Source organism: Synchiropus splendidus, chromosome 4, assembly GCF_027744825.2.
Source record: "Synchiropus splendidus isolate RoL2022-P1 chromosome 4, RoL_Sspl_1.0, whole genome shotgun sequence".
In the NCBI taxonomy this organism is placed as follows: domain Eukaryota; kingdom Metazoa; phylum Chordata; class Actinopteri; order Syngnathiformes; family Callionymidae; genus Synchiropus; species Synchiropus splendidus.
This window is the reverse complement of record NC_071337.1, coordinates 32,246,050-32,260,880: the sequence shown is the minus strand read 5'-3', so window position 1 is coordinate 32,260,880 and position 14,831 is coordinate 32,246,050. Positions and strand designations below refer to the sequence as shown.

At 41.0% G+C, this 14,831-nt stretch overlaps 1 protein-coding gene across 2 annotated transcripts; it reads left to right on the top strand.

The window, feature by feature from the left end:
* Window positions 1-644: 644 nt before the first annotated feature.
* Window positions 645-14,785, top strand: LOC128756915 (paired box protein Pax-7-like). Of its 2 annotated transcripts, none has more exons than XM_053861760.1 (8): window positions 645-798; window positions 1,526-1,761; window positions 1,822-1,951; window positions 2,712-2,825; window positions 7,126-7,325; window positions 8,101-8,454; window positions 12,357-12,612; window positions 14,568-14,785. In XM_053861760.1, the coding sequence occupies exons 1-8, from the start codon at window positions 747-749 to the stop codon at window positions 14,675-14,677; spliced, it is 1,452 nt and encodes a 483-aa protein (XP_053717735.1). In that variant the 5' UTR covers window positions 645-746; the 3' UTR covers window positions 14,678-14,785. The 2 variants fall into 2 exon arrangements, with proteins under 2 accessions (XP_053717735.1, XP_053717734.1); XM_053861759.1 differs by having other exon boundaries at window positions 1,819-1,951.
* Window positions 14,786-14,831: the final 46 nt, after the last annotated feature.

Genomic DNA, 14,831 nt, shown 5'->3' with positions numbered 1-14,831 from the left:
CACTCCGAGCTCAAAACACATCTACTGAAACAACCCAGTTGAGCCTCTCCAATTTGGTGACCATGGTTCACCAGTGGGACAGGTGCGCTGAAAGATTAAAATCTATGTTAATGAGTGCTGGTACTTTACCAAGTGAATCTCAGTTTTCCTGAGCAATTCATTAAATGTGCAAAACCCACGTAGAGCCTTATTTTTTATCGTCATCACACCGTTTTCATGAGTGGATAGGTGAACATTTTTGGGAGCTTTTATGTGCTTTCGTTCATGTTTTTTTGTTGTTGTTGTTGTTATTGAAAGGGTATTAACTGTAACTATTCATTGAAAAGCTAGTTGCTCACTTATTGGGATATTAAGACAAATACTGAGCACCGAACAAGACCACTAAAATACAAATGGAAGCATCAACAAATGCTGCAAATCAAACTGCTCCTCCAATCAAATTGCTAACCTTTAAGAGAAATGGCCTGGTTAAAAAAAAAAAAAAAAAAAAAAGAAAACTGCATTCCAACGTGTGTTTTCATCCAATTGGCTGCAGAGGTTTAGTGGGATGTGTCCTCTGCATTCTAGTTGTCCCCGGTTCATGAGGGTGTTCGGATTTGTTAGAGGGTGCGTCACGCTGTTTTTTTTTTTTTTTTTGTAATGATCGTTCACTGTTGTACAAAGTGGAACCTTGAAAATAATTATTTTCTTATTACTATTTGTATTTTTCGAAACATTTATCGTACCTAGTGTCTCCTTTTGCAATAATGAACAGGGGCCTTGGACACAACCCTGTCCAAAGTGGATTCCCTCTGGAGGGTGAGTTGGTTTCATTTTTTTAAAAATTCTCTCTGAAAAAAAATTCACGTGTGAAAATAACACGCTGCCATTTAATCCGTGGGGGCAAATACTGGAAAATTGCATCATTTCTATATAGCTTTTAATTTTGTTTTAAATAACAAAAGTCTTTTTTTTTTGTTACCATATATGTGAATATGTGATTATATATGTATAATCACACATTCACATGCATGGTAAAAATTATTATTATTATTATCATTATATTATGTATTATTATTATAGTGTTGAAAAAAATCGGAGAAATCCATGAACAGGTTTCAAACCGTCACTGATTATTTTTAATCTAAATAAACAATTAGCAATTGCCGATTGCAGTTTATACACCAAGCAATAAAACTCATGGTATTAATCTGCCAAAATGCTGCTTGTGTCAACTAGCTGTAGGTCTCCTTTTCCTGTATGATTATATTAACCCACACACACACACACACACACACACTAGTGTGTTCAGTCATTATTTTGGAAAAAATATTTTTAGTTCAGAACAGAAATAATCACGAATGAATCGGGATGATTATGACAATATTTTCTTTCTCTTTCTCGTGTATTGTGTGTCGTATTATAGTTAGCAGCAGAGTGGGACAGTGTCCTTTTCTCCCAGATATGTCACCGAAATAGAGATATGGAATATTCTTATTCCCACAAACGTTTATTTATACCGCGTTGTATAAATTCCCGTCTCCAGTCTCGACCCCTCTGGGCCAGGGGCGCGTTAACCAGCTTGGCGGGGTTTTCATTAACGGACGACCACTTCCCAACCACATCCGCCACAAGATCGTGGAGATGGCCCACCACGGGATTCGACCGTGCGTCATCTCCCGACAGTTGCGGGTCTCTCACGGCTGCGTGTCCAAGATTCTCTGCCGCTACCAGGAGACTGGCTCCATCCGGCCCGGAGCCATCGGAGGCAGCAAAGCAAAAGTGAGGAGGGTGAATGACTACGAAATGAGCGTGCGAGAACTGACAGAATTGCCACAGCAGCAGGTTGCCACGGAGGACGTGGAGAGGCGGATTGCTGACTTCAAGCGGGACAATCCTGGGATCTTCAGCTGGGAGATCCGAGAGAAGTTACTGAAGGATGGGCTGTGTGACCGGAGCTCGGTGCCCACAGGTGAGGCATTCATTCTCAACGCTGCTAACCTCAGTTACACCTGCCACATGAGGGCCAGATATTTAAATACATGTGTGTGCAATCAGGCTTATTGATAAGGTAGAGACAAACTCAAACATATTTTTAATTATTTATTTGTAGTCAGAAAATATTAACGGAGGGTTTATTCCTGACTGAGTCTTATTTTACACAAAGTAAGTCTTGAGTTATCTTGAAACATATTTCAGCTCTTGACTATGTCATTTAGAGTGAAAATACTGGAAAACCCCTAAAGATTTTTCAATCTTTGCCTACCTGTCTAGGGTGTAGTCCAACCTGGTGGTTAGCTGATTGACAGATGGACTTGTCCTTTGTTTTTCACAGAGGCAGAACATTTTCTGCTTTAAAGTTTATCTTTCGTCGTATGGATGACATTGTGCATGGTGCTGCAGTGTAGATGATTTCTGAGGCTCTACGAGACACATCAACATATTTTTCAACACCCAAACTTACGCATGAATGGAACAACTTTAATTTTGAATTTGAATTTTTGATTTTGTCATGTAATACTTACAGCACAAGTTACTTAGACGGACAGGCATTTGAATCAGTAACTGCATGGCTGCATAAACATTTACTGCTATATGACGATACAACACAACTTACCAACTTACGAAGATAAAAAAAAAAAAAAAAACGAAGCAGACACTCATCAGTTCTTTCTCCACCAAGACATTAAATAGAGGCCGACAATTGAAGTATTTGCTTCACCGGTTCACAGTGAGCTCCATCAGCCGGGTGCTGCGAGCTCGGTTTGGGAAAGACGAGGATAAAAAAGATGAAGAGGAGGAGAGAAGGACCAAACACAGCATCGATGGGATCCTCGCTGACAAAGGTACTGTTGGATTCATGACAAATTGGACCTAAGCGAGCATTTTGTCATTCCACTTTTAAGCCCTTTTCCCAACAGACCCTCAAAGCGACTTAGTTCTTTATGTAATGAGAAGGGAGGGGGTGTTTGGAGGGAGTGCGGCCCAGAACCCCAGTGGTGCATCTTTAAAAGGGGCGCTGACAGATCTGTGATATGCTTGTCTATTTCAATTACTGGTTCACACATTCCAAAACATTTTTTTACACAAGCAATGGCGTAAGAATTTACAGCTGGTACATGTAAAAACACAAGTGTAATTGTTAGGCATGTTTAAATTAATTCCTCAATTAATTCTATCAATGACTAGTGGGCCAAAAATTTGTATAAAATATTGTTTGAATCAAGTTAATAACCAAGCAAATGTAAATTAACGCGCATGAATGTAAAAATGGTGAACAAAAAATGATTCTGAAAAAACGGTCTAAGAACTCAAATGGACAGGAGCATAAATGGCTTCATCAATTGAAATTTACTTTGTAAGTGGTGAAAATATTTTGGAGTTTGATTGACTACCTATGTATTTATTGATCAATAACCTATAGCTCTTAAGAGGATTGAAGTAGATGGTTAACCAATTTCAATTGTGTGATTTTTTTTTCTCCATAATGCAGCAATTAAAGATTCAGTGACAAAAAAGTAAATTAGATGATATGTCTAGTATATGTCTAATGATGCCTTTGCAGAAATTAATGATAATATGGCAAATAATATACATGACAAATTTAAGAAGAAAGCCCATACAAATTGAAAATGTATAAAATATTTCAATTATTTATTTATTATTTTTACAATAGTTTTAGCATTTTGTTCAAATGAGTTGAGATGACTGATTAATTTCTAAAAAGTGGATAGAAAAGAGATAATGGTAAAGCAACAAAAACAACCGAACAAAAAATAGATTATTCAATTGCTAAAAAATTGCTGACTTCCCCCTAACCAATATTTCCTTCGTTAGCAATTGTTAGAGTGGTGTCCTCTCATAGTTGTTCATGTACCAGAAGACTCTGAACCAAACTGAAACCCAAATATAATGACCCAGTTATCTTGAAGTTTTAATCTCAAATATAGGATGAACCTTGTTAGGCAGGCCAAACGGTCCTAGCTAAGCCTCACAAGGAGGTGTTTTTCCCAGAATTGGTCCACACAAGAATAGATAAACCAATCCCTCACACACACACACACACACACAAGTTATGTTTTGTGGGGACATTTCATTGACTTTCCTGCTTTCCCCAGCCTCTCACCCTAAACCTAACCATCCAAAACAAATGGCTAACCTTTACCAGGGCCTAAACCAAACTTAAATTCAATTATAATGAGTATTTTGAAGTTATAATCCTGACCGGCAAAGGGTCCCCACAAATAGCCCCAAATAGCACAAGGTGGTGTGTTTCCAATAATTGGTCCCCACAAGTATAGCCATACAAGTTTGCACACACACACACACACACACACACACACACACACACACACACACACACACACACACACACAGGCAAGCACACGCATATCAAAGTCAGAGATGTGTGAGCCTGCCTCTATCGAGTCCGAGCATCTGCCTCATTAACATAATCTCTAAGGAGGAGACCCTCCAGATCCAGCACGCTGTCAAACTTCATTCTCGTCCGTCCTCAGGGGTCTGCCATTGTGTTGCCATGCTGCATGTTACCTCTGCTCTGTTAGCTGGTTTCACGTAACCTCTGCATTGTTCCGTTCTGCGTTCATTCGTCCTTTTACCAAGAGAAAACTTGTGCTAAACTAGACTTTGGGGCTCGAATAAAAACGACAAAATCTAGCATAGCATCAATAATGAAATTAAATGAGACAGTCTCAATCTCAATAGTTCAGTCAATAGTCAACAAGCAACATAATTTACAAAAATGTCCAGTTGTTAAGGTGTTAATGGTAGGATTGAGGGGGTGAATTTTCATTGACCAAATAAACAAATAAAATAGAGTTCACTCTACTTGCATATGAGGTACACCAGAATAATGAAATTGTGTAGTAAAAAATTAAATTGTCCTCTGTTCCTCTCCTCCCATCCACCCACCTTTGCCACTTAATCCTTAATCCAGTTGCATAGGGAGTTTGGGATACAAATAGATCCCATCTTCTTTCTAAAAACCCCTGGGGACTCAAGCGCCTTTTGGAAAGTGATACCGTTCTGCCGCTCCAACCTCAAGTGTATCACACTGTCTTGGAGACCCCTGTCCTGAGTGGTGTGACTTGAGACATGTTCTTTTATCTATTTTTAAATAAAAATAACTTGGAGGGGATTAAAACTGTGCATTTGGCATAAAGACATTCTCCACAAGACTCCTCCAGTGGCTGCTCCCTAATCCTATAAGTCTTGGGCTTTTTCCACTACAGAGATTGCAGGTGCTTCAGGCTGTTTTTTTCCCCCGATTATATGTGAGTTTATTTGTCTGCAATATAATGTATATATATAATGACACCGACACTGGCTGGTCAGTGAGTGCTCAGGTAACAATTGCTCAGAGTATGGATTCTTTGTTTCAACATTAGCCCTGGCACAAAGACAGGATGCAGATTTGGGACTAGACTAGAAAGCAGTATATCATAGAGACAGCTCATGGAGATACATTTGTTGGACAATCCTAGGTGGTTTGGACATGAGGAGAGGAGAGACAGGGGACGTGTTGGACACTGAATGTTAGAATTGGAAGTACCATGCAAAGGAAGGAGCGAAAGGCAACCATTGAGGCTCATGGATGTGATACAAGAGGATATAAAGAGTACAGTGTGATTAGAGAGGACGCACAGGGTCAGATAATGTGGTGCAAACTAAATTGCTGGTGACTTGATGGTTCTCTTGAAGCTGCTGAGGGAACGTGGGTTTGTCTCTTACTGAAACGTATGGAATTATTTTACAAACTATTCCTAAGAAAACTTGAGTCAGAACTGTGCATACCCACTACTGTGGTCTGCGAAGGTTTGGGCACCCACTAGGACAAGTACGCATCAGTTTAAAGCAGCAACTGCATTTTGTTATTGCTCTGTTGTTCCTGATAGAAACCAAAACGTTTCAGTAGTCATTCCTTCAATGTTTCTTAAAACATTTGCTGTAAGGATCAGGGTTTTTGTTGCCGATTAGCCAGAGTACCGATCACCGATATCGATCACCGATACCGATCACATGGATTGACAATGAATTTGTAATCAAAATGATGAGACCTTCTGTGTTCATGATCTGAAAACATTAACCATTAAATCATTTTAATTCAGCCATGTTTTAAAATACCTCTTCAAAAAGGCAAAAAACCCTTGCAGAGTGCAGCAACTATTCAATCAAAAGGACAACTGAAAAACATTTAATTTGATGTGAGACGTCACAGTTTAGTGAGTCTATTGAGACTTTGCTATGTCTGTAAAATATTTACAAATTGGCCGCTTATAACGCGACTCTGAGACAGAAACCACTGCATTTATGAAAGTCCAGACGTTTTCAAAGGTTTCAGGTTCATGTGGGTCACGAACGTTGCACACTACACCAAAATGGCGACAGATTCAGTCGTTTCCGTCTCTGTGTAAATGACACCTGAGATAGGCTGCTCATCTAGCTCGGTGAAATGAATAATTATTTCTTGGACAATTTGTTTAGCGTTGTGAATGTCACGCTCGGACTGGCGAGTGTTGCTAAGCGTTATCGCCAGCTGTCACACGTGATCGGTTGTTGGCAGGCACTGAGGTCTCTGGACTGGACAGGCCATGGACAACATTGTATTTTTGTTTTGGCCTGAATTCTGTGGTGAACTTTGAACGGTGCAGACTATGGTGTTTTTCTGGCATGCTTCTAGCTTGTCCATATACATTTGCATAACTCTTGCAACTTCCCTGGTTTAGCACATCAGCCTTCCATCAAGACTTTTTGGGTGCAAGGTTCACCAGTTATGGACCGATCGTCAACTTTGCTATCAGCAGTCAGTTGATCTTGTAGTTCTCTGGAGGTGATGTGTAGCTGGTGTGTGACCATTCTAATAAAAATAATAGTAATAGTAATAAAATTATGTAATACCATTCGAAGCATTTTGGTGTGGAAGACACTCAAAATGTGTTAATCTCTGTGGGAAAAAATGCTCTTTGCTTGAGAGCATTTTGGTTTGGTTTTGGTTTGAGAGCTTTGGTTGAGCAAATTTTCATGACATCTCAGAGGGGTGCCCAAACTTTTGTATACTACTGTAACCCGTTACTCTTTCCACACCTGCGATTACATTGATGTGACAGAACCGTGGTTTCTGTACAGGCAGTCGCTTGGAAGAATCGTCCGACGTGGAGTTAGAGCCTGACCTGCCGCTGAAAAGAAAGCAGCGCCGGAGTCGAACCACGTTCACCACAGATCAACTGGAGGAGCTGGAAAAAGCGTTTGAAAGGACTCACTACCCAGATATCTACACCAGGGAGGAGCTGGCCCAGAGAACCAAACTCACAGAAGCTCGAGTCCAGGTAATAGTGGGGACGGGTTTTCCAAACAATGCAGCAGACCTAGCGTAGGACTGCACAATTTATCAAATTCATCATGATCATGACTTGGCTGCCATGTTGAAACTACACAGATCGTCAAGGATATTTTCAAATGCTTGGATTTTTGCGAACAAACTTGGATTTGGCAAGATATGCTCAAACCTACGCTTGTTTGTCTGGATCTGATTCAGTTGGCTGAGGTTTGACAAGATTAATAATTAAGAATACAATAAAGTGAGGAGTGCTTCATTGTAAAATAAGAAACATGAAGTTGTTTTTATTTTTTCTTGCTTTCCATGCTGTGTATAAATGCAGTGGATTCATGTGTGAGGGCATGACTTCCTTCAGCTATGGCTCATGAAAGGTCCTGTCGCTGCCAACCGGATAACAGTTGAAGCAGAGGGTTTGACAGCGAACCACAGAATGGGTTTAATAAACGTGTGACTTCATAAATGCGTTTGGAGTTACTGTGAAGTATCGAGTCACGGGAAAATCAGAAGCGGTCGTGTAATGCTTCTCTGTGTCTTTTGTTTAATGTTCAGGCTTTCTCAGCAACCTGTTCATCTGAGCGGTTATTACAGCAACTCAGCCGGTGTCAATCAGTCCTGCTCCTTCTTGCTTGTTCTTCTCATTTCAAATTGTGCTCTGATGGCACTGCCGTGCACAATATAATCTCAGGAGAACAGCAAAAAGAATACATTGTCCAACAGTGACAGTCATTAATCTCATCCACTAATGTCTCCTCTGACATATCCAGGTCTGGTTTAGCAATCGAAGAGCTCGGTGGAGAAAACAAGCCGGTGCCAGCCAGTTAGCAGCTTTCAATCACCTCCTGCCAAATGGATATCCTCCTCCAGGGATACCCGCCTCGTCGTATCAACTTCCAGAGCCCAACTACGCCAACGCAGCTTTAGACAATTGTGGTCCGGTCCACCGGCCACAGCTTTTACCACCGTCATCTGTGCATCAAAATGGTATCTCCAGCACGGTCAGCAGTTCCACCTACAGCCTCTCAAATCGTCATGGCTTCCCCAGCTACTCTGATACCTTCATGACATCCCCGGCACCTAACAACTACATCCCTGCCGTCGGCAGCAGTCTCTCACCACAGGTAAACCTGATCTATTGGAAATTGGCATTGTCTCTTCACGCTCACACTCTGAGCTACACCTTATTTATGGTTTACCATATAGGGTGATATCTTATCTGTTCAGAAGATACAACTGTTTTCATTTGTTTTAATTGTTTGTGTGTTTGTTTGCCACTGTGGCAAAACTTGTTTTTTAGGGTGACTTCTGAAGAGTTCAGTTGAGTCCAGAAATAGAGATGGTTCTTTCAAACCATGCTGTGATGGCCGGAAGTGTACTATTAAAAGTCATGTGGCCGATGCACTGGGAGCAAGGAGTGAGGACTTGACATCTAACGTTCTATATGTAGTTTCTGCTACATGAAGCGGTTCAGTAGTCGAAGTCAGAAATGCTGTCTGAAGTCCTGAATTGGCAAGAGTCTGATTGATTTATGATGAAATACAGCCTGCAGAACCCACTTGCAATAAAGTAGACTTTGTCTGATGGTTATCACTAAACTCATCATTGGTGGTTGGACAACATCAGCGTAATAAATGTACTTACCCTCTCATCCGATTTCATCCTGAGCCTGAATCTTGATTGCGATTCTGGACCCCTGTACTGCACGTTTAACGGCATGAATTGCATATCAGGCTCCATTTACCAAGTCAGAAACAACACAACAGAACAATCTACAATTGTACAGCTTACCTGCAATGGACTGAAAACGGAGGTGGAGAGTGCAGCAATCTCTTGCAATCAAAGAAATGCTTCATTTTGTTGACTTGAAGTGCCTCATGTTTGTACCTTCTCCCCGTGAGGCTTTCTGTGTGCAAGTCTAATCTTTAAGTGTCAAATATGATGCTAATAGCTCAACCTTAAACACAGATTTTTTGTGATGTCAAAAAGATGGTTTAAATCTTGCTACGACTCTGCTGCCCACTTGGAGCCATGCGTCTATACAGTCAGTGATGGAACCTAAAGTACTTCCATATTTCATCTATAAATGCCATGATGAACCCTGACTGATTGTCTCATGCAGCTGTTTAGCTGACATTTCCGGAAGAAAACACCACAAGTGTGAGAAACTGACCTCTTCTGTGGGCTGCTAAGACTTATAAGAAGGGAATAATGGAAGTGCTGCACTGACTGTTCCTCTCGGTCCCTCGGGAGTGAATCGAATTCATCGGTGATTTTTCACCAACATGACATTCTCTATGACCCCCAGCAGCAGTCTCAAATTGGATGTGCTGTCGTCACCACTCAGACTGCGATTCTTTTGAAGCTCCCTCCATCTGTGAAGAGGGAGATGATTTGCTGCCCATGTGAATTTTAATGAACATTTTCATTATGGGGCAGCCGTTGTCAACTTGGTTCATCTCAGACTGAAGGGGGAATTTCCTCAGTTCCCACATCCCAATTCCAGAGACTGGCTGAATGTAATTTGAACACAGGTATTTCACATGCTGAATTTCTCATCTCTGTTGACCAGGAATAATAGGACGCTAATTTTAACTTGACCAAGCCAATAAGCAGGTGGGAAGTGGCTGGAGGAAAGCTGCCTCCCTAATTGTTTCTAATTCATTTTTTTAAATTTTCTTTTTCCTTCAAAAAATCCTCATCCTTGTGCTTTTCTCTGAGCTGACTGTGAACCTAAGGACTCAACATCGACACTTTCCACCAAGTGCTCTCACATATCCTCCACGGTTTGTTGTGAGAGAGAACTGTTTAGTCTGTTGTGATTGGTGAGGGTCTTTGGTTTGTGTGTGTGTGTGTGTGTGTGCGATGGGTGAGATTCAGTGTCGGGGATCAGAGCTGCTTTGGTTCTCTTTGATCCATATCCCCGGGCCTGCCTGCATGTCTGACTCCCTCTGACTCGCTAACTCAGGCCTCGGCTTTTTTTCCTGACAACTGTCGGCCTGAGATAAGGCGGCAGGCAAACGGAGGCCTCCTCCTCTCATGTGTGCTCCCCCTCATATGTAGAATTATTTACAAGAGCTGGCAAAAACAGCAGTGCGACACTGAGAAGGAAGCGACACCCCCTTCTTTATCCCCTCACTAAATACATTAATTTTGCCTTAGCCGCCATCCTCATTGGCATAGCACTTTTCAGTGTTTTCTTTCTGTGTAAATATATATTTTTGTTGAATGGATCATATTTTAGGATGATTTCATTTGATTCTAAGAAGTGAATGTTGGTACATGGACAGAAGTGTCAACAGACATTGAGCTGTGAAGAAGAACTGGATCAGGTTGGTGCTGTATCTCTGAGAGTGAATCTTTGTCCATGTCATATTTATACATATTTATACGTCACTGAACAACAAATATGTTTTGTCCATCATCGTGTAACTTGGGAGAGTTTTAATGGCTCAAATCTGGTGATTAGTTTGTCCACAGACATGTAGTTCATTACTTCTTTAATAAGCTCGCCTCAACTGGCACATGTATTTACCTCTAAACGTAATTCTGTTGCATTGCATATTTACATAACGCATATTTTTCTGCACCTTACAGATACACACTTATTCTGTTCATTTATTTCAATATTCCTTGGGGGCGGTGTATGTCCTTGAGCTGACACTGACTCGCCCAGCTAGCCAGAACAGCGCAGTTTAGAATTAAATGAGTCCAAGTCTCAAATTTACAACTTTTTTTCCCTCAATATTTACTAGTGCGAAACAAGTTTTTTTGTCAACTCTCGCTACTGAATGTCTTTAATAGATCTGACAACTGAAACAAATGTTTGTCAAAGAATCTCAGACTTGTAAGTGCACCTTTGCTATCCTGACTAATAACATGGAAACAATTGGATTTGGACAGGCTGGACCTTAAATGTAGGATGGTCGTAATAAATGAAATCCATGTCTATTATATCTGATCTTCTCCCAGGGCCCCTCTGCATTTGTTTAAAGGAGACGTGTAAAAATGACATAGTCTGTCTGCATTAGCTGACTTCATTAAACTTTCATTATTTTATGAGGGACAGGTTCTTTTGTTCCTAATCCAGACTAACCCTGGTGAGACAGGCAGGGGCCAGTCAAGAGCCTCAAGATGAGCGTGTCAAGACAGTTGCAGGGAGACAGTTACTTCTGGCAGTTAAACTGGTGTGTGTTTTGGGAGAGTAGTTGGTGATGTCTGCACATCTCAGTCGTGGCTGTAAATGGCGGAGCACCACTTTCGAAACAGCATTTGCATTGGGGAGACACTTGTTCTTGTTTAATGGCTTGTGGCCAGGTGTGGTGGCTCGGAAGCCACATAAGGCTGTTGGACTGGATCAGTGTGGTTTATGTGTTTAGCATTTGTATGGTTCTCTATTACTATCTTATTATACTGGCTTCAGAAATGGCCGCTTTACTAATACTTATTGGAATGTTTCTTCTAAATGTGAAAAAATGTATCTACATTTTTCATATAATTTATTTAAACAGAGTAGCTGGCCTTGAATTAAACCTTAACCGAGAGCTTTTAAAAACAACTACTGACACTCGTCTGCACCCTTAAACATATGTGAGTGAAGGTGAATATCAATATCCCTCTAGCTTCTATTAAAATTAGCAGAATTAAGCCCTTTGGCTCAGGCATGCATGTCAACAAATCAAGACGGATGAACACATTTATTTAAATGATTATTGTGTGTGTGTGTGTGTGTTAGAGAGAGAGAGTCAGTCACACATTTTTGCTGCAACTTAAAGGGTTAGAGGATTTTAGATTAGGTTAAGGTAAGAGTAAAGTAGTATTCCCTTTCATGTTTGTGACAGCAATATGTCGCGGCACAGGTTTTAAAGTAGCAGTGTGTAAATTCCAGCTCATGTGTGATGGTAGTGCTGGTGCTGCAGGTGTTTACGCCTCTACATCTTCTTTCTTGCCTAGTTGATGGGTGTTGTGTTCTTTCTTGCCTAGTTGATGGGTGTTGTGTTGAGTGTGCTGTTCTAATGTGTTACAGGTGATGAGCATCCTCAGTAACCCAACTGGGGTTTCATCACAACCGGCACACGACTTCACTCTCTCACCACTCAACAGCGCCTTGGAGAGCAGCCCTCCCAACATCGTCTCCACCTGCTGCAGTCAGCGCTCAGCAGAACCTACCTTCAAGACGGTGGAACGGCTCCCGGCAGCCCAGTCCTACTGCCCTTCCACTCAGAGCAGTAGCTGCTACAGCGTGGAACCAGCTGTGACAACCACTTTCCAGTACGGACAGAGTAAGTGACCAGAGCTGTCAGAGCATCGTCTGATCATCGTTGATCTCTGACCAACACATGGTCACTCCCATGGCGTTATATATCGACATTGGGAAAGTGGAATTTTGCGTTCTATATTGACGAAAACAGCAGTCTTCGGTGTCGCATATTGACACATTGGCAGTGCAACACATGAACAATAGGCAGAGTTTGGGTTTAGGGTAAGCCATGGGATGGCGCTCTGCGTACATGATGCGCTACTTTCAGTCCAGTGAAACACCTATGTGTAACACAGTATAGTACGCAAAAGTCCACTTTCCCAATGTCGATATATTACACCATGGTAGTGACGATGGGTTGGTCAGAGATGTAACAAGATCAACCAGAGTATCCAACAGATCAGAAAGGGCTATATTAAGATCAAGTTGACAAAATGGGCATCTTACTGAGTAAATAGAGTGAGTAAGGACTACAAAGTGGCTGATGCACTGTGGCTGTGACTCCAGTTTGGTTTCCACAGATCACATACATCAAAAGCAGCTTGAATTAACTGTTTTGCCATCAAGTTATCAAAAGTCACAGCTGAGATTGGTAGCTGAGAAGGTAGCACTTTGTTACGCAACCGTCCTGACCACTCTCGATGTTAATAGTTCATAGGTCTGGGATGAGTGGTTGGTGTTAAAAAGGGGTTTGATTTGCTCTTTAGTCAGTTTCTTTGACTCTATCTCCAAGTATCTTCGCTTGTGGGCTGCAGCACTCTCCTTGGTGTTGGTGATACAGAGTTGCAACAGGATCTAATGACAGGTGTCCGTGAGATCACATTGATAGGAACTGTGGTGAAATGTGAGTCAAGCTTAGACTGAGCAGATGAATTCATGTTTCATATGAATAAGTAAAGCATTAGTTCAACTGCAATTCTAACAACATGGAGCTAGCAAAAACTACATTTCTGCCCTGTGACTTTGTCTCATTCACTTCTCTCTTGTTTCTAATGCAGGGAGAAATCTGACAGATTGTTTAAGAAAAATCCGTCATGCTAGTGTGTGTATGTATGTGTGTGTGCGTGTGTGTGTGATCAAATCAGCCTGGACTCATTGTGACAAGTGGGATTTAAGGTGTAAATCTGGATGACAGGAAAAAAACAGCTTGAAAGGGCTTCACTTAAACCTGTGTCAAACACACACACACACGCTCAGCTGTCTGGGTGACTGGCGTCCGGGCCCACCCACAGGTGCACTGCTTTCTCCCGGCCATCACTACAGAGTGACACATCCTTTTCTGTGTGCTGCACCTGCACGCATCCTGACTGACACCTGCAGCCCACCCCACCTCAATCCACGCTAATACCTGCTGCTCCTTTCCGATTACTGGCAGCGCAGGTCAAGACACGCACAGTGCATATATATATATATATATATAAGCAGTGGGACTTTAATATAATATATAATTACATATATTATCGGTGGGACTTTAATGAGTTAATTATGATTCATTAATTACAACAAACTACACTACTCTGAATGTACTTGAAATTCTTATACAAATATTTTCAAGACATTAAAAGAGCTTTAGTTTGATATAAAAACTTGAATACAGCCACCATCGTGATTTATTGTGCTATTGTCAAACTGATGCAAAATAAACAATATTGTGTTGTTTAAGTGTATATATGGGCCCATCATTTGATTCAGCAATATACCAAATTCATTCAAATTGAAAAATGTGGCTTCTTGTGGCAAATATTCTTATACGATTACACTGCCATGAATCCCCATATATATATATATATATATATATATATATATATATATATATATATATATATATATATATATATATATATATATATATATATATATATATATATATATATATGGCAGCAAGAGCTTAATCGACAATGACCTCACCATGGTCTCAGCAGCCAACCAAGTAGGTGACACTTCAAGACATGATTGCTGTGTTCTTCTCTCCTGCAGCTGCGATGGATTATTTGGCCAAAAACCTGTCGAGCCAGCGCAGGGTGAAGCTGGCTGACCATTCTGCTGTACTTGGACTGCTGCAGGTGGAGACCGGCCAGGCCTACTAGCGTCACCACGTGTTTGAGTTTGATATTGTCAGCTGTTGGTATTTATGTTTTGTCAGGAATATATGGGTGTATCTAAACCTAATTATGATGTTTTGAAATTGTCTGCCAGAAAAGAATCTTCTCATATAACAGATTTGTGTCTGGTGTGTCTGCA

Bases quoted from the DNA above. Each gene is read 5' to 3' on its own strand.
- LOC128756915 (XM_053861759.1), top strand. From the start codon at position 747: ATGAACAGGGGCCTTGGACACAACCCTGTCCAAAGTGGATTCCCTCTG. The intron at 1,952-2,711 runs GTGAGGCATTCA...ACCGGTTCACAG, and splicing joins CCGGAGCTCGGTGCCCACAG to TGAGCTCCATCAGCCGGGTG. The intron at 8,455-12,356 runs GTAAACCTGATC...AATGTGTTACAG, and splicing joins GCAGCAGTCTCTCACCACAG to GTGATGAGCATCCTCAGTAA.